At 43.0% G+C, this 19,281-nt stretch overlaps 1 protein-coding gene across 1 annotated transcript in view; it reads left to right on the forward strand.

Annotated features, from left to right (window-relative positions):
• Positions 1-18,573, forward strand: part of GDNF (glial cell derived neurotrophic factor) — a 32,740-nt gene extending 14,167 nt beyond the window's left edge. The window contains exon 3 of the mRNA XM_083154573.1: positions 15,970-18,573. Within this exon, the coding sequence (XP_083010699.1) occupies positions 15,970-16,448 (479 nt within the window). The 3' untranslated portion in view covers positions 16,449-18,573. The remainder of the gene's footprint in view (positions 1-15,969) is intronic.
• Positions 18,574-19,281: the final 708 nt, after the last annotated feature.

The following is a 19,281-nucleotide window of genomic DNA, read 5'->3' on the forward strand; positions in this document are numbered from 1 at the left end:
TCCCCTCAGTGGCCAGGGTATAGGTTATTTTATCCCCTAGTGGCCAGCGTATAGGTTATCTAATCCCTCATTGACCAGGGTATAGGTTATCTTATCCCCTCAGTGGCCAGGGTATAGGTTATCTAATCCCCTCAGTTGCCAGGGTATAGGTTATCTTATCCCCTCAATGGCCAGGGTATAGGTAATCTAATCCCCTCAGTTGCCAGGGTATAGGTTATCTTATCCCCTCAGTGACCAGGGTATAGGTTATCTAATCCCCTCAGTGGCCAGGGTATAGGTTATCTAATGCCCTCAGTGACCAGGGTATAGGTTATCTTATCCCCTCAGTGGCCAGGGTATAGGTTATCTAATCCCTCAGTGGCTAGGGTATATGTTATCTAATGCCCTCAGTGACCAGGGTATAGGTTCTCTAATCCCCTCAGTGGCCAGGGTATAGGTTATCTAATCCCCTCAGTGGCCAGGGTATAGGTTATTTTATCCCCTAGTGGCCAGCGTATAGGTTATCTAATCCCTCATTGACCAGGGTATAGGTTATCTTATCCCCTCAGTGGCCAGGGTATAGGTTATCTAATCCCCTCAGTGGCCAGGGTATAGGTTATCTAATCCCCTCAGTGCCCAGGGTATAGGTTATCTAATGCCCTCAGTGACCAGGATATAGGTTATCTAATGCCCTCAGTGGCCAGGGTATAGGTTATCTTATCCCCTCAGTGGCCAGGGTATAGGTTATCTAATGCCCTCAGTGGCCAGGGTATAGGTTATGTTATCCCCTCAGTGGCCAGGGTATAGGTTATCTAATCCCCTCAGTGACCAGGGTATAGGTTATCTAATCCCCTCAGTGACCAGGGTATAGGTTATCTAATCCCCTCAGTGACCACAGTATAGTTTATATTATCCCCTCAGTGGTCATGGTATAGGTTATCTAAAGCCCTCATTGACCAGGGTATAGGTTATCTAATCCCCTCAGTGACCACAGTATAGTTTATATTATCCCCTCAGTGGTCATGGTATAGGTTATCTAAAGCCCTCATTGACCAGGGTATAGGTTATCTAATCCCCTCAGTGGCCAGGATATAGGTTATCTAATGCCCTCAGTGGCCAGGGTATAGGTTATCTTATCCCCTCAGTGGCCAGTTGTGTGCACAAAGGGTGAAATAATTTAGATCCAAACAAGTTTGAGGTGCGTTTATTGGTTTAATGTGATGCATTCACCAAACTTCAATCATTTGGGGGGGGGGGCCTAATTTCCCAGGGATGCGGGTTGTTAGATCAACAGTGTCTGGGTCGTAAGTGAAATGGTCCATAGTCAAAAGGTCTATGTCGACGTAGGTTGACACGGATACCGTAGTATTGAACCTGCTGCACGTATGATCAGTCGGCTTTGCTTGCATACGGGCGCTCGTTCGGTCGCTCTTTCGTCCCGCATACGAGCAGGTCGTATGCAGGCCATTCTGATGTATTGCCCCCTTTACTCTGGTGCAGATCAGGCAATGAAAGCAACAATCTGATTGGATGACACAATGAATGTGTATGTGTCATCATTTGTTTGAACGATATTTTTTTAGAGCCTCAATCCGTTTGTGTGTGATTAAGTGGATGTGAATAAGGATGGACAGAACCCTGGTTATTTAATATTCCAGGGACAGGTGATACTGCCAGTGTTAGTTTCAGCTGAACTCTATAGCTACAGGAGGGGAATCTTGTGTCTGTTCTCACACTAGCAATCAGTGTTTAGAGCCAGAGAAAGGGCCCTTTATTAATCACAGAGAAAAGGTTATAACCCCGGCACCTTTCATGTCATATTCCCTAACTCGGCACAAATAGCAGTGTCAGAGTCAGTGCTGCCCTGCGTTAGCCTCTGGCTGCGCAGTATTATATAGGAGCTCTTTGATGCTCCTCTTGGTACAGATACTGTATACTGTCTGCTTATGTGTACACGCATGTTACTATAGCCATGTATGTATGTTTATTTATATCAGGGTTGCCTACCTGACCCTCTCCTTCAGGGAGAAAATGCTCTGTTCCGGGACTTCCCTGGTAATGTATGATTGCCATCACCTGTGGTGAGCTAGGTAATTGATAATAAAGGTGTTACACCACAGGTGATGGCAATCCTACATTACCAGGGAAGTCCAGGAACAGAGCATTTTCTCCCTGAAGGAGAGGGTCAGGTAGGCAACCCTGATATATATGCAACAAATGTTTTTCAAAGCATTTTCCTGGATTGTAAAAGTTTGAGTTAGTTTGAGCGGGGTCATGATTGAGTCGGTTAGTTAAACGGTATTTGTATAATGCTTTTCCTTATTCATACTGTAGTGTAAAATACAGACGTTTATGCTTGAATAGGCATTTGGTGTACTTTGAGCACGGTGGCACAGCGGTTAGCTTTAGAACATCTGTGTAGTGTTTATATGTTCTCCAGTGTTTGCATGGGTTTACTCCAACATGGTCCGGCCTCCAGGGTTGGGCTGATCCACAATGGGAAATCCCCTGGTAGACCCCTTTTCAAGCTTAGTACATCTGGCCCTAAGGGTTCAAAAGAGATAAAATGGAGAGTGATAAACCACCAGCCAATCAGCTCCTACCTGCCATGTCACAGTCTGTATTTGACAAATGACAGGTAGGAGCTCATTGGTTGGTGGTTTATCACTCTCCATTTCATCACTTTTCATGGCTTAGTACATCTCACCCTTTGAGAGAAATAAAACCAGGGCTGGCGACGGGGGGGGGGTCAATGGGTTCACCCGTGTGTACAGGCTCTGACCTTGTGAGCGGCTCCAGGGTTCTGAGAGACTCCGGGATTGTAAGCATGGCTGCAGCAGTGAAGCACCTAGCAATGGTTTATGGTGCTTTGTGGAGGAGAACTTACTCGGATCCCCCTCCAGTGACCCCCCTGTCCCTGGTCACTTTTTCAGCTTCCCATGCTACTGTCTTTAATTACATTATTGCATTGCTTAGTGAATATTAATTATCTGTGTTTATTTGTAATAATAAAATAACACATTCATTATGTAATGTAATAGAAATACGCTGCTCAAGGATGGCTGGGTAGGGGGAACCCCAGAGATATCGGTGTGCCGGGACCCAACATTTCTGTTGCTGGCTTTACCCAAATCAACCAATCAGCTTCTGTCATTTATATAGGAAATTAAGGTTAGTGGTTGCTTTAGGCAATTTCTCCACTAAATGTCTCTTCAAGGCTTGATACATCATCTTCCCTACGGACTGTAAGCTCCAGCGGGACATATATTCTCTGTACAGTAACCGGTTGAATAGTGTATACTGTCAGACAGATAATTGGCCACCAGACGTCCTTATGGCCCAACACAACTGGGCATGAGGGCACACATATTATTGGCATCAGACATGCCCACAGTTCCCTGTAAATTGAGTGGCTGTATGTTTCATTGACTGGCTGTAATCTACATGAATACGGACTAGATAGAGAGGGACTGCTGATCTAATCCCAGCTGATATAAGGCCTCCCTAGTGGTAGCCGCAGTAGGCCCGGTAGTAGCAGCGCCTTGGGTGCGAGTCCGTGATTTGTAAACCACAGGCTTCCCTAGACATCTGCGGAGCTTACAGCTGCCGGCCAGATGTTTCATTCCCCACGGTTACAGCACTCCCACTGAGCTCTGAAGTTTATGTTCTATGTTGGATGAACTTCCCAACCTGTTAATGATAGCAAAAATGCAAACGATACAAAAGGAATATAATATTGTATTCACTGTGAGCACAAAAAATAAGCACAGTTCAGTTTCGGACAAAAAAAATAATACAAATGTATTATAAATTCTTTACATAGTGGAGAGGCAGTGTATTCAGCCATTCACATCAGTTACTGCACCAGTGGAGCTTACAATCTATTTCCCCTATCACGAATACACCAGGGTTTATTTATTATCAGAAGCCAGTTAATAAGGACCTTAGCAATTTGTATTTCTTCTACAGGATATTTGCATCTGCCTACTGTCCTGTTTTGATTCCACTATTCTGATTTTCTATAACCGCAAAAGATATAGTTGCAGCATTACCGGAATTGGTCATGGTGTAGGTAAATCTGGACTTTTCTTTGCACGGAGACATGGTCAAATTTTACCGTTAGGTGGGATGTGTTTCCCTAAGTAACCAGTGCTAGCAGATTTGCTCTCCTGTGTCGAGTGGTGGATTCATACATGGGGAGAGAGCATGATGTCACAGCAGCTCAAGTGACTGCAGTCTCATTTTCCTACCTGCATCAGATATCATAAAGGTAAAAGAGGAAGTTCAGCTCTCGTTAATGAAGTTGGGAGCTAACATTGTTTCAACTTGCACTATAAAGTGCTCTCTTAGAAGGGAGTTTGCATCTCTTCAGCCATTGTTCAGCCTGATGCAGCAAGTCAGGCCACAGTACACCATACCGTACCTCCCAACAGGAACCATTCCAGGAGGCACACAATGCTCTGCTCCTGGACTTCCTAGCCAGTGGCAGTTGCAGAGGTGGGACTGCACCACTGTCCAAATTCAAATAGAAGAGTCACACCTGCCAGTGAGTCTCGGACTGTGGTGTTTGGGGTGGCAGTTGGTGGAGCTTGCCTATATGAAGCCCTGCAACTCTGCAACTGTCACTGGCATAAAAGTCCAGGAACAGAGCATTTTATCACTCCTGGAATGGGTTATGTTTGGAGGTGTGTCATACTCATAGTGTAGACGGGATCTTCTGGTACACATGAAAGGTGACTAAAGTTTTGGCTTTGTTTTGTTGGCTTGAGGTTGTAATCTGCACATTCTGCTTTCCATCACCAGTCTATGGAATTCCATTGCGCACTGTATTTCAATTTATATTTTTGGATTATTCTTAGTGTATATAAAGGGGATGAAACAAAACTAAATGTGCTACAATGTATAGTGGCCCAATTCACAAATGACTGCCCCACAATATACAGCCGAGCCAACCTTCCAACAGGGTAAAATCATAAAATGGGGATCCCAATGCCACCCATGCCTCACTCAAACTCCAAATTTAACACAGCAATATGGGTGTGGTTTGTCCAAAATGGGTGTAAGTTTTGGGCAGCAGGTTTTTTTCATTCGTAAAACCAGGACTATTTGAATCATGGTTTGTCCGTGAGCAAATTTTTTATTTTACTGCTTTGCAGCAACCTTTATATAAGACCCAATTCCCATTTGCACTCATACTGCAGGCCACGTGTTAATGACATTTTGGGCCTGATTCGGACTTGATCGCTAAGCTGCATATACTCACAGCCTAGCGAACAGGACAGCATCACCCCGCCCCCAAACGTCACATGATGTCAGCTGCATGCCCCGAGCGGGCATCGGCCCATCTGCGTTCCCACGGGGACGCCCATAATGTGAAACTCGCAGAAGCTGTTCACTCCCGGCTAGAGAAGGACACTGTTCCTTTTATTGTAAAATAGCCTATTGTGCAAACACAGGAATGTGGCTTATTACGGCAGCAGGAACTGGACAGCAGATGTAGGAGCAGCAAGCGGCTGACGTGGTACATAACGCCTCTGTCCTGGGACAGGGAAGCACTCCCACCGCTGATATGCTTCCCACTGTGTGGAACGCATGATGTCACTTCCAGGTAAACCCGGAAGTGCGGTGCCGCGATGTAGAGCGGCGCCGATTGCCAGATGTTATAGCGATCTGCGGCGTCCAGCATGCTATAGCAGTCCACCGGACTGTAATATATATATTATTGAGGCATGAGGTCAGGGATGGCGCCACCACTAGGTAGGTCTAGGCATTTGCCTAGGGCGTCGGCCACACTGGAGGGCGGTAATGAGCCGCCGAGGAGAGGTACCATAGAGTATTGCCCGCACCACTTGGAAATGGACCTGTAAGTGTGAGTATGAGCTTGGAGTTCTCCATAATGAGTCAAAGAGTCAATGAGGCCAAAGAGTAAAGCGGGACCATGTGATTTGCCGCCAGTGCCCCTCCGCTCTCATAGAGCCGGTTTCAAATGTTTTTTTTGCGCCGGCAGCCACTAGAGGGCACCCAATGAAGCTATTCAAATGTAGCTCAGTTCAGGAACATATGGCTGCCGGCGCTGACTTTTCAGGGAGCGCAAATGGGACTTTTTCGCACAATAAAAGCAGTGCAGATTCAATATCGGCCCGCGATCTCCTGTCACTTTAGACAGAAGATCGGGCGCGATGAAACATTTGAATCCGCATCTAGTGGCCACATGACATGAATAATATATACAGCGGTGCCCCACTACTAGGCTTGTCAGGGCAGCCTTTGCCACACAGCAAAGCATCACATTGGCATCTATTGAAAGGTATTATTTAAACTGTAATTATAACATCCAGTGGTGGCTCCAGAGGCACGGCTCCAGCACAGTTCAAATAGGGGAGCCACACCCACTGTCAGTTTGGAATGGCAGTTGGTGGCTCCTCTATTTGAATTGCCCCCCATGCGGAACCGCTTCATATCACAGTCACAACAACCGGTCCTTGATCTATAGTGCCCATGAGATTCACACGATAGCTATGAGCAGTGCTGGCATTAATAGGATGTTGGCAGGTGCATGCTGTCTCCCCTTCCACCATTCAACAGTAACGGCTGAGCTCCTGTAATCCTAGTACATATGTGGAGATATGTTTACCGAGTCTTACTCCGTTTATACCACCATCATTAGTGAAATGATCAGTATTTGAATTCAACAAAATCCCGGAATTTAAAGAGAACATATTTAAAGAAGTTCTTATATCCCCTAAAAGGGCTGATTCAGCATGGCGCGCAATTTGTGTGAATCTCGCCGAAGCCATTCGCTCTCCACCTTTCTCCAAGACTTAATACATCTCCCCCAGGCATTTAAATGCTGAGATTTATGAGACTTTGACTTCTGCATAAATAAAATATACATTGCGTTTATTCCAGTGCCGGCACTGACGGCGTTAATAGGGCAAATTTATTATTCCAACAATTACAGACAAAACATTTTCTTCCATGCATTCTTCACATACTACATTTTACGTCCAGATCACACATGGTATTGGGAAACCAGGGACATGTTTCTGATTTAGACCGTGTTTATGGGTTTAAGAAAAAAAAAACAGACTTGTATCATGGTCTCAGAAATGAGTTTGTTTTATGAATACGTCTCAGTAGTGTTTACCAACTTCAAAGACTTGATCATATATTTACCTTGTGATAGTAGTCTCGGCTGCATGGAGATAGAACTAATTTGTCTGCGAATTACTCTATTTAATAAGGCAGCATTATTAGCTGTGTAGTATAGTACAGGTTGAGTATCCCTTATCCGAAATATTGTACTCGGGACCGCGAGCATTTTGGATAAGGGATTTTTTTTTTACGGATTTTTGAATATTTTATTTTCATACTTACTTGGTCTCCTGGTGGTACACCGATGTCCCCCGACGTCCACGGTGTCCCCCGGCGGCCTGCGGGATCCTCTTCAGCGGCATCTCCGATCCCAGGAGTCCAAAGCGCAAGTGCGCGGGCGCCAGTGATGTCACCGGCACACCCGCGCAGTTGCACAGTGCACCCCTGGGACCGGGGATGCCGCTGAAGAGGATCCCGGAGACCGCCGTGGACATCGGGAGATGCGGTAAGTATGGAAAAAAAGGGGCAGGGGGGGGAAATAAACACAAAAAAACACAAAAATATTCTGAAGAACCACGTTTTTCTGAATATTTTGGTTTTTGGAATACAGGGATAAGGGAGATCCGACCTGTATATAATAAAGAGGCATTTCTAGTTTTTGCTTATAAAGAATTATTTGTTGTATATTTTAGTGAAGATGAAAAAGAGTCTTTGGAACGTATGTGGCTTTTGTACTGCCGACATTACAAAGGATGTTCCCAATAGGGTTACACCCTTTTGCCATTGCCTTTAAACAGTGTATCATTGAAACCCTCCAATAATGATTATGGGCTGGCAATCATCTTCATACCTACCAACTATACGTTCACTGAGATCGCAACCTCCACGCGCCATAGGCCTGTAGGATCCAGGAAGGGGTGTGGCCTGAGGCCTATGTTTGGGAATTTTGGGGTGGTGTCCAATGCTTAGTCAGAAGCTTGGTACCTCCCTACTCTGGTATCTGTCTAGTGATCACCAGCTGCGTTGCAGAGTGGCGGGTATTCAAAAGTTCTCCCTCGCCCGTGGGACATTGTCCCGTGGGCATCCCACGGGCAGGATAGGGGGACAGTGTCGGAATAGTGGTAGAAGCGGAACAGTTAGGCGGTATGCATCTTTTTACAGATACCCATTTGCATGTTGGTGTTTTAGGGAAACCATAGAACAAGTTCTACTACAAGTCTCCCAGGACGTGGTGCTATCAGGACATACAATATACGGTTTCTGAACTCCCTCTAATCTCCGCCGACTCGTATGATGTTACATGTTGTCTGCCGCAGACAGATTTACTGGGCATGCACACGTCTCGGCTTCAATACTCTGATATGTGTCTAAAATCATTTGCACCTGCTAAGGATCTCATTTTATGGGTTCTTTCTGTTAGACTATAAAATGACCCGAATGGCCGGACCAAACAACTGTCATTACCTGAGTCACCGCAGTTCCAACAACATTCGTTCCCTGCATCTTTTAGGACGATGAAATGCAGCCAGTTGTTTTTAACGTTAAATGGTTCATTTCATAAAAAAGTTTTTTTTTAAAAAACATTTATTTGATTTGCAATTACATTTAGCTGTTTGAGCATTACTTTATGTTGCGATTATTTCACCTCTACTCGGAAATCCCGCAGGGGAGGTCTGAGATACAATATGGGGATGTAACAAGATTTGCATATTCACAGGCCGCAATCACTGTGAAACATTGCGTTTTACTACATCGCGCAGCATCAACAAAGCAATGCAATTTGCAGAGAAGGATGCCTTCAAGGCCGAGTTCATCAGAAAATGAAGCTGGACAAGTGAGGCCTTCGTTGTTGTCCATATGGGGGCCTGGGACACTGGTGAGAGTCCAGCCAATCAGGAAGTTCCCCACTCTCCCAGTGGTCCAATCCAACCCTACTTCTAGCTATCCTTGTATATTCTTTTGTTGGTAAACAATAGCTAGAATCTGGTTGCTATTAGAAATGTGTCCTGTCCTCTTTAGAAGGTTTGATACATCTTCCCCATAATCTTTAATTCTGCTGCATCTCTGAACATAGAGCATCTCAAACTGAAAAGTAAAAAAAATCATAAAAAAAAAAGCAAAGGTTTATTTTTTATTTTTTTCAATTGGATCTGTACAATGTAGTTGGTCATGTGCCAGCCCCGATGTGAAGACTCAGGGGGGGTGTATCAAGGCTTTGAAAGAGACAAAGTGAAGTAGTTTCCCAAAGCAACCAGTCAACGTTTGTCATTTCAATGACTGTTCAAAATAAATGGCCGTTAGGGGGTAATTTACCAAGATGGAAGTCGTTGCTATGGGCAACCAATCAGAATTGACTTCTTATTTATTTAGCACCCTCTAGATCGGTGGTTCTCAGCCTCCACACAGAATCACAGGTGAAATAATTAGCTCCACCTGTGAACTTTTAAAATGTGTCAGTGAATAATGAGTGCACCTGTGTACCTGTGAGGTGAGCTGGAAAACGTGAACTGTTGGGGGGTCCTTGAGGCCCGCGATTGAGAACCACTCCCATCTTAGTAAATGTCCCCCTTAGAAGCTCATTGGTTGGTTTCGGCAACTTTTTCATAACATCTACCTCCATGGCTTGATAAATCTCCCCATAGCCTTTCACTTGGTCCAACCATCATATGCTCATTAATTACACAGGGCTAACCGTAATACAGTTCTGATTGCTTCTCTGTCTGTGGAAGACTTTCTGTGTATGGCGGAGTCCACAGTCTCTCCCACTAGCTCCCTGAACCTGGATTTCTTTAGAACCGAGCACTGAATTGCGTTGCAGAACCGACAGTTTGGAATCCTGTAGAACATACCTCACTCAGCAGCATTCAGTATAAACTTGCCACATTGTATACCAGCGACATCCGATATCGTGGTATTCAGAGTTATTCTGGGCTTTAGGCTTTCAGTGAACATATCTACGCTCCTCCGACAGGTGACGGGCTGCTGTTTTATGACAGTGCTGCTCAGTCCCCAGCTCTTGTCAGGGACCAAAGGCCTGAATGATACACCCCCAGCTGGGAGAGAAGCACAGTCTGCTGCAAGCAGATTCAGGGCAGCAAAATATTCTTCTTGGGAGCGACGGTTCCAACGCGGGCCTGAAAGGGTTAATCGAGCAAACAGGACTGACAGGAATGTCAATAGGCGGAGGGAATAACATGATCCACATTTGTATGCTGGCTGTACATACAGAAGCTCCCAGGGACATCGGAGATGACTATTACAGTATTTGAACTACCTGCAGGGGTTTTGACTTGCAAACTTTGGTGTCTGGTGATTGCACTTGTTCATCCAGACTGTGATCTGCTCAGATTGTTTCTTTTAAGTCGGAGAATCTATGTTGACAGCAGGGCGTCTATGTATAGATGGGCTAAGAACCTGCACAGATTGTCTTTGATGCCAGTGCACCAACTGTACAAGCTGCAGGCGTCTATACCCAAGGGCATACTGTAAGCCATGGTCTGCCCTTTGCACTGATTAGGCCTTTGCATATATCACACTTGGCATAGGCTGCAGTGCACCTGTCCTATCGCTTCCGTCATTCAAAGGCATAGTCAAAATGCATTGTTATAGTTCCTGAGGGCTAATTAAGCCAAAATATTTAATTTACCCACTAATTGTACAGCATACCAATACACTCTTTCTGAATTTTTAGTACGTTATTGAACCTTGTATTACATCTCCAGAAATTAGGTTGTGGCAGGTTATAAGGAGAACTTGTTACCACTTTTCCTTGGTTTGTTTCTTAAGGTTGCTATCCTGCATTTTTAAGTCTGTAGTGTCACTGATTACCATGGCAACCACTGTCGCATTGCACTTGTTGCAGTGAACAGAGAGGCTTTAGACATGCAATATTCACTTTGGCCCTCATTCTAATTGATTCGCCCCACTGCGAATTTGCGCATATGCAAATATACGCATATGCAGGTCTTTATTGTGGGTACCGTAGGAGATTATGCAAGTCTCCTGCACTCACAGCAGGGCAGGGGAGAATACAGGAGGTGTGCTGGGGGTGGCCGCATGCGAAGAGGGACGGCTTCCTGCCTTCCATGGGCAGGCAGTTGACATCCCCGGATGCAGTGACCATCGAATAATTTCGAGGTCCCACGCACGAATGAATGGATGTTTATGCAAAACATTAATTTGCAGGCCTGTGGGGACATTAAAAAGAGCCAATTGGCATTAATAAATGTAAATTGCAAATGGACAAAGATAGGTTGATACACATCACTAAACATGATTACATTATCTAAAAACAAAAGTACATTTTTGGGGTGCAAAATTCACCATTATTATTTTCATACCAATTAAGAGAAATTAATAAGGTTACTAGATATGTGTAAAGCACAAAAATACCTTTATTTAAATACTGTATCTATGGATAAGCAAGAGAGATAGCAAAAGGCCACCAGATGGACCCTTCCAAATTTTTAGACACCTAATAAGTCTGGCCTATCTTGCTGTGGAGAGGCCTTGGCATGTCCCTCTGAGCTCTATCTCAACCTCCTTCCCTCCTGCTCTCATGTGACACGCTGAGAGCACCGAACCTTTGCTTATGAACGTCAATCAGATTTTTCACCCTACGGAGAGATTTTGAAAAGGGCATAATTATTTGTAAGAGAACCGCTAAGAAAAATACACATGATTAATAGGTACTTAAAGTTCTATTTGAAGAAAAAAAAACAATAACAGTTTATCTAATATAGGGATCAGTTATCATTACGGTAGAATACACAAACCATTAATTGTGAATGCTGGATTGACCGTGACCACAAATAAATAAATAAAGTGTTAGTCATGACCTTTTCAACATCCCAAATAGAAGCCATATTATGCAACGGACATTAATGTTTAAACATGTGTCAAATTTTTATCTATTTTTTTTTTTTCTTTCTCCGGCAAAGAAAATTAAAAATGAGTGAGAAATCTGACTGTAGCAGAGATGGACCAATGGGGATAAAAGTCTTCTCAGTGATGAGACTGTCCAGGTCGCAGACTGAGACGAGGCTAGTGGATAGGTTGTAGTCAAGGCACCAAGTGTTCAGTCTACAGCCTCCAACTGTGTAAACACAGCCCTGCGGAAAACCATGTCCAGATGGATTAATGATATACAGGGCAAATGTATCTTTCACTCCAAGTATAGGGCTGATACAAGTGCTCACCAATGATTTTAAGGCAAGTATATACAGTATGTATATATATATATATATATATATATATATATATATATATATATATATGCAAATGGGGGTTTGACCCTGAAAGCGCTTCCAATTTTGCAAAGCGACTACCTCCACAAAATCTCCCCTGCTAGTGGGAGATGAAGACAGACAACCAGAAAGTGAAATGTGGAGGGCGCTACTGAAATTTCCACCACCTTGTCAAGTGCTCGATTTAGGCAGATAGACAATTAAACATTCTTAATGACTATTTATTAAAAAAATGGATAAAATATTGGCAATATTCGATCTTTGAAACCGCATATGATAGACCCAACGCGTTTCGTCTCCGAAGAGACTTCTTCAGGGGTACACAAGAATGGGCGGTATGCTAAGGTCTAAGACCAATATCAGACTTTCTTTGTTTTAAAATAATCGGAGAAATCCGATGACGTAGAGCTTTTTTGAAGGCCCTTATAAAAGAGGCAGGGCACTTCTGAAGAGGTGGAGGATATAGCACCAGAATAGGGTATGATCCGTGTGAATCCTCCAGTGCCTAATCAGATGTGTGATTAGGCACTGGAGGATTCACACGGATCATACCCTATTCTGGTGCTATATCCTCCACCTCTTCAGAAGTGCCCTGCCTCTTTTATAAGGGCCTTCAAAAAAGCTCTACGTCATCGGATTTCTCCGATTATTTTAAAACAAAGAAAGTCTGATATTGGTCTTAGACCTTAGCATACCGCCCATTCTTGTGTACCCCTGAAGAAGTCTCTTCGGAGACGAAACGCGTTGGGTCTATCATATGCGGTTTCAAAGATCGAATATTGCCAATATTTTATCCATTTTTTTAATAAATAGTCATTAAGAATGTTTAATTGTCTATCTGCCTAAATCGAGCACTTGACAAGGTGGTGGAAATTTCAGTAGCGCCCTCCACATTTCACTTTCTGATATATATATATATATATATATATATATATATATATATATATATACTGTATGTATGTATTGCCCCATCACGACATTTCAAAGTCGCTTGGACCTTTTCATCAGGATAAAGGCGGTTATTCTGGTTGATTTGCAAGGCTGCGAATTTGCGGCCTTTGCGAGTCCATCAAACCCCACCTTGTGAATGGTTGGCTGTTGCCACCCATTCGCAAGAGCAATTTGCACGCTGGGCATGCGAATGGATGTTACACAGTAACATCCAATCGCAGTCCAGGGGGATCCGCCGACCATCGGAAGATGTGGAAGGTGCACGCATATGTAAGGTTGCTCTGGGCAACCTTACATATGCGTACACGCGGTGAAGGAAATGGGCAAGCGGCTGACATCCGGCTGCCCGCAACCGTGTCACAGCCTCATTAGCATGAGAATGCCCAGCGTTATCATGGGGGTAGATGCATTAAACCTGGAAGACAGATAAGGTGCCAACCAAAGTAGGAGTCCACAAGGGCACAGGGGACACCTCTTCATCTTGGGAGCAGGTTCCAGACTGTGCGTTTATCCATACATGTGAGCCCCAGTCCGACACTGGTGCCAACCAATCAGCTTTAAACACAGCCGTTAAAGTGACAGAAGCTGATTGGTTGTTACTTTATCTCTCCTACACAGATGCAGCATAGATAAGTGACATTTTTCTCCCCCCCTGCCAAAAAAAATTCTGCCACAGGACCCATTTATTACATATGCACAGGAACGGGGACCCGCTCATTCAATATGCACTGCACTGGGTCCCCTCTCATTAGATATGTACAGGGCGGGACCAGCTCAGTGCTCACTGCTGCCTGGATCGCCTGTCAGTTCAGCCAACAGCGCCTACCACAGACCCCACTGGTGCCGCTCCCCCAAGCCGCCGCAGGGTCTGCCACATATATAGCTATGCCACTGGCATAGATGATTACACGTTCTAACCAGACAATTACCTTCCACCATTTTTGGGTTGCATACACTTTTACTAATCAAAGGTATTACAGTGTAATATGAGTGTTGTATTGTGTTATATTGTGTTTGTCATTGTATAAGCAGACCACTCTGATATGTTGTAATAAACTTTTTCAAAGCTGTGGAAATATTTGTTAATTGAGGTGAATGGGGCTGTCTGCATATAGGAGACTTTCATTGTTTCTGGTTGGGTTACAGGTCTGATGTAGAACCAATCTTATCTCCTTCCAGACTCTCCAAAACCCCATCTTCTCCCACTGTAGAGCTCTGCATGATCCTTGACTCTACCTTCTGCTACAGTCCCCATACCTAATCTCTCTACCAAGCCTGCCACTTCTATCTTGGAAACCACCAGATTAGACTCTTTCTCATCCTTGATGCTATAAAAAGCCTCATCCTCTCTCTTATTGACTACTGTAACTTTCTCCAGTCAGATTCCTTCACACCTATCTCCCTTACTTCAATCCATCCTCAATTCCACAACAAGACTGATTTACTTCTCCCTCTTCACCACATCTGCTGCTCACCAGAATCCAACTCAAACTTCTCACATTCATTTAAAAGGTCTTCTTCCAACTCCTCCCCTACATCTTTGGGCTCATATTACCCCACGCGTGCTCCTGCATTCTTTGCTCTGACAAGGAGTACCTTCCCAGAAATTTTAGCTATCTATGGAAAACACTACCATACCTAATATGATTGTACACCAGATTCCACATGTTTAAGCACTAATTAGAAACACACCAGTTCATCTAAGCCACCTGTTTTATCTCAGGAACATAGTAGCTTCCCATTAGACTATAAGCTTCAATAATCAGGGCCACCTTCTCCCGTGTGCCCTTATGTCTACTACAGTACTGTATATACATTACCACTTACTGTATGTGCAGTATTTATGATGATCTTGGAATAATGTTTCTTCTATGTTCTGTATATTTGGTATGCCAGTATTTCACCTGGTGGTCTCATTCTTAAAATGAAGATGTATTACTGTATAATGTATGGCTCTACAAAAATATAACATTATGCTACAGTATGTGAGTGTCCTAACTGGTATACTGCAGTATATTTATTTCAGAATTCAATATAAAATGTAATAACTTATTTCTTCAGATCTTTACTGAAATGATAAACATGAACCTTTTTGACCATCAAGGTCAATGTGTATTGAGAAAACTTAGAAACATAGAAATGGCAGATAAGAAAAACTTGGCCCATCAAATCTGCCCCTTGTTTTACCTTTTGTCTTGAACCCTATTTAATCCTCAATTCTTTGTAGGGTCATTCTTATGTCAAGCCCAAGCATGTTTAAATTGTTGTACTGTTAGCCTATACCACCTCTGATGTGAGACTATGCTACTTATTCACAACCCTTTATGTAAAGTCATTTCTCCTTCAGTTTTCTTTGAACCTATTCTTCCTGCACAAGCTCCACATGAAGGATTGAGCAATATAATCATTATCAGATAAATATTTTTTAATTTGTAATGCTTTGAGTGGTCTATGTACTAAGCTTGGCAGATAAAGTACAGGACAATCAGATACTAACTGCCATGTAACTGTCTAGGTTTGAAAAAAATTAAAGTTGGAGCTTGTTGGTTAATACTTCATCTCTCCCTCCCTCTATCTCTCTCAGGCTTAGCACATAGACCACTGTGGCATGTATACATAGTTTTTACTTTACAGTTGAATGTGGTATGATATTTTAATTTAATTTTCTTTTTTTCCCCCCCCATGTACAAAAATGCAGCTGAAATACCTGATGACTATCCAGACAAGTTCGATGATGTTTTGGAATTTATTCAAGACACCATAAAAAGACTTCGAAGGTCATCCAACAAGCAAACTCTCTCCAGGCGAGACAGAGGGAGACACGTTGCAGCAACAGGCACTCAGAATTCCAGTAAAAAAAACAGCAAGGACAAAAAACGGAAAAACAAAGGATGTGTCCTTCGGGAGATACACTTGAATGTGACGGACTTGGGATTAGGCTATGAAGCCAAGGAGGAACTTAAGTTTAGGTACTGCAGTGGGTCCTGCAATAACCCAGAGACTACGTACGACCAAATTCTAAAAAACTTGACCATCAAGAAAAAGTTGGTTAATGACAAAGTGAAACAAGCATGTTGTAGGCCAATTTCATTTGATGACGATGTTTCATTCTTGGACGACAATCTAGTTTACCACACCTTGAAACAACATTCCGCAAAGAAATGTGGCTGTATATGATTTTTTTTATGTGGATGGCCATGAGGCAGTGTGCATCGCATTCCTGAAATAAGGCAAAGGAAGGGATCAAGGTTCCCGTTGCAGTCTCCCGAGGACAGAAATGGAGAAGAGGACCAAGGATGGTTGGGCATAGAGCTGTTATTGCAACTTGTTGGGGCACTTGTCCACCAAGCGCAAGAGTTATTTAAAAAAAAAATACTTCTGCAAGAGTAATATCAACAGCCGAAGCCAGACAATGCTCTTGTAGGGAGGATGTATTTTCACCAATATATATATCAATATATATATGACTCACCAGCAGTGTTGAGTGGAAAGGTCAATTACCAGCTTTTAAACACAGGCATTTATACATCGTGCATGTCAGGTTTTTATTTCTGTATATTTTTGTTCAACAAAAACAAGTGTATTACATAATCCATTAGCTCTGTATTTTGGGTTTAATTCAAATATTTGCTACTATATTACACGTTACTTCAGCTCACCATAGACGTGTAATAGCAAACAATCTTCTAAGTAATTCTAAGAACAGTCTATGAGTAACTGTAAACCATAATATAACTTCCATCTAAATGCATCTTTAGTAATAAGAGTGGTTTTTGACCTGGATTAATGGACATGAGCTAAAGTGGAACTCAAGTATGCTTATTTAGTAGCATGGCTGTTTGTTACCCAGATCAACCAATCAGAGCATAACTTCTGTTAGTTCATGCATGCAGACATTCTGTTGCTCAATCTGGTAGATTTTAAACCATATTGGCCACCATTTTCTCTTGGCCAAGAATGAGCATCAATCCCTACAAATATCCGGTTCCGGTCAATATCATGTCTTTCTGGTAAAATATGCTGCATGAAAGTTTGCTTGGGCCTCACCCAGCAACCTGATGTGGAAATCAGCTGATCAGCCCATTTGCCATGACTGCTGAACAGCTGGATCTGTCAACTTTGTCCATAGAGATGTGAGATCCCATGGGACAATGGCGTGACTACTCTGTTGTGGAACAGAAAGGCGTGGTCTTTAAGTTCTTCAAGATCTTTGCATGCACTGTACTAATCAGAGCTAAACTGTGCTTTGGAATTGGAAAGATTCTACAAATTCCTTATATAATACAAACCTAACAGAGTTCCACTTTAGGCTTTTTTTATATAATAATATATAAAACAGTATGTGGAAAAATTGTGACCATGCACTGCCATATCTAGTTCATTTGAGTCTTTGAGTAGCCAACAGTCTCCTGTAGGAGACTCGGATACCTTTGTATTTTCCCGGTACTCAGGGAAATCCTTGACCACTCGCCTTTTGCATGTTATGGCTAACCTAATCCAAACGATTGCATCTAGTGAACTCAAATGTGGCCAAAATATATTGTGAGTGTCCGGCCTGCTAGAGGTTCCACGAGGGCTTATATAAAAACCACTGATAAGAATTAGCTCAGTGATTCTCAAACTCAGTCCTCGGGACTGTTTATGTTTTTCAGTTCACCTGTGGATTTAAAAAATGTGTCAGTTGGTGATACACAGGACTCCTGCCGGGTGACCTCAAAAACGTGATATGTGTGGGTTCCTTGAAGACCAGGTTTGAGAACCATTGATATTAGCTCAGCACAAAACATATAAATGTATTTTGGGGTTTACAGTAGAATTTTTTTCTTTCTTTGCAGTACATTGGTAATTGGTCCCCGAGACCAATCAGACTACTCGATGCCATGCATCTACTCAGATACATGAATATAAAAGATATTTATTGAGAATTAAGTTATTGCTATTTATTACAGTCCAGTTATGAATGTTTCTTTTTTTTTCCTATTTATTACAATTTCTCTTTGATGGTGCCAAAGCGATGCATTGCTCCCACTCATAAGAGATGGGTGCAAGCACATGTATGTTTGGTAGTTGTAGAATCGCACACTTTACCCTTTGTTTTCTTGGCTTGATGTGGACTTGTGGACCTGCTAGGAGGGCAGTTTATGTCTTGGATGTTTTTGTTTTATTTAAAAGAAGTAAAAATTTGGTACTTATGAGTTATCCGGGCGCCCGATTTCTAAATCGGGTCGGATCGGGCACATCGCATCGCATCGCATACGACCATCGGATGCGATGCGATGCGATGACCCGATTTTTCCATAGGAATCAATGTTAAAATGGACTGAGTCCATTTTAACATGGAATTCAATGGGAAAAAGGGGTCCTTTTCATACCCCTACTATCCAAGTGGGCATGGAGTTGGATATAAACCTGTGGCGAGCGTAGCGAGCCACCGAGCCCGAAGCGTGGCGAGCGTAGCGAGCCCCGCGAGGGGACATAGAATACCATCGCATCGCATCGCATCTGATTGTATGCCTTAACTTAAGGCATACAATCAAAAAATCGGGCACCCAGATAACTCATAAGTACCAAAAATGTTGTTGTTTTTTTGTACATGAGCGTTATACTAATATCCAAATGCAGCGGAACTGATTAGAGAGCCTGATAAAAGGAAAACATTCAACGTGCTTCTTAAAATATATTGTTTCGAAATTTGTATTATGGGACTGGGCAAACTAACATTTATGTCACTGCATTTGTGAGTTCAGTTGAGCTGCTCTCCCCCAGTCTGGGGACTAAATGTATCTGTTGGTCTCAACAGAATATCATCAGTCTAGCAGTTGCTTGTTGTCAAATTCTCTCCCTGTGAGCTAGCAATTCTAAATTCAGCAATCCCACACCAATCACAAATGGTCACACTGAACTTAAAAACATTTGAGCAGAGTTTTTTTTTGTTATGAACAGAAACCAAATATAATCATCCACAACGAGTTGTCTTGATGTGAATAACCGGCACAGAAATAAGGTTTAT

Source organism: Crinia signifera, chromosome 1 (assembly GCF_055691185.1).
Source record: "Crinia signifera chromosome 1, ASM5569118v1, whole genome shotgun sequence".
NCBI classification, from domain to species: domain Eukaryota; kingdom Metazoa; phylum Chordata; class Amphibia; order Anura; family Myobatrachidae; genus Crinia; species Crinia signifera.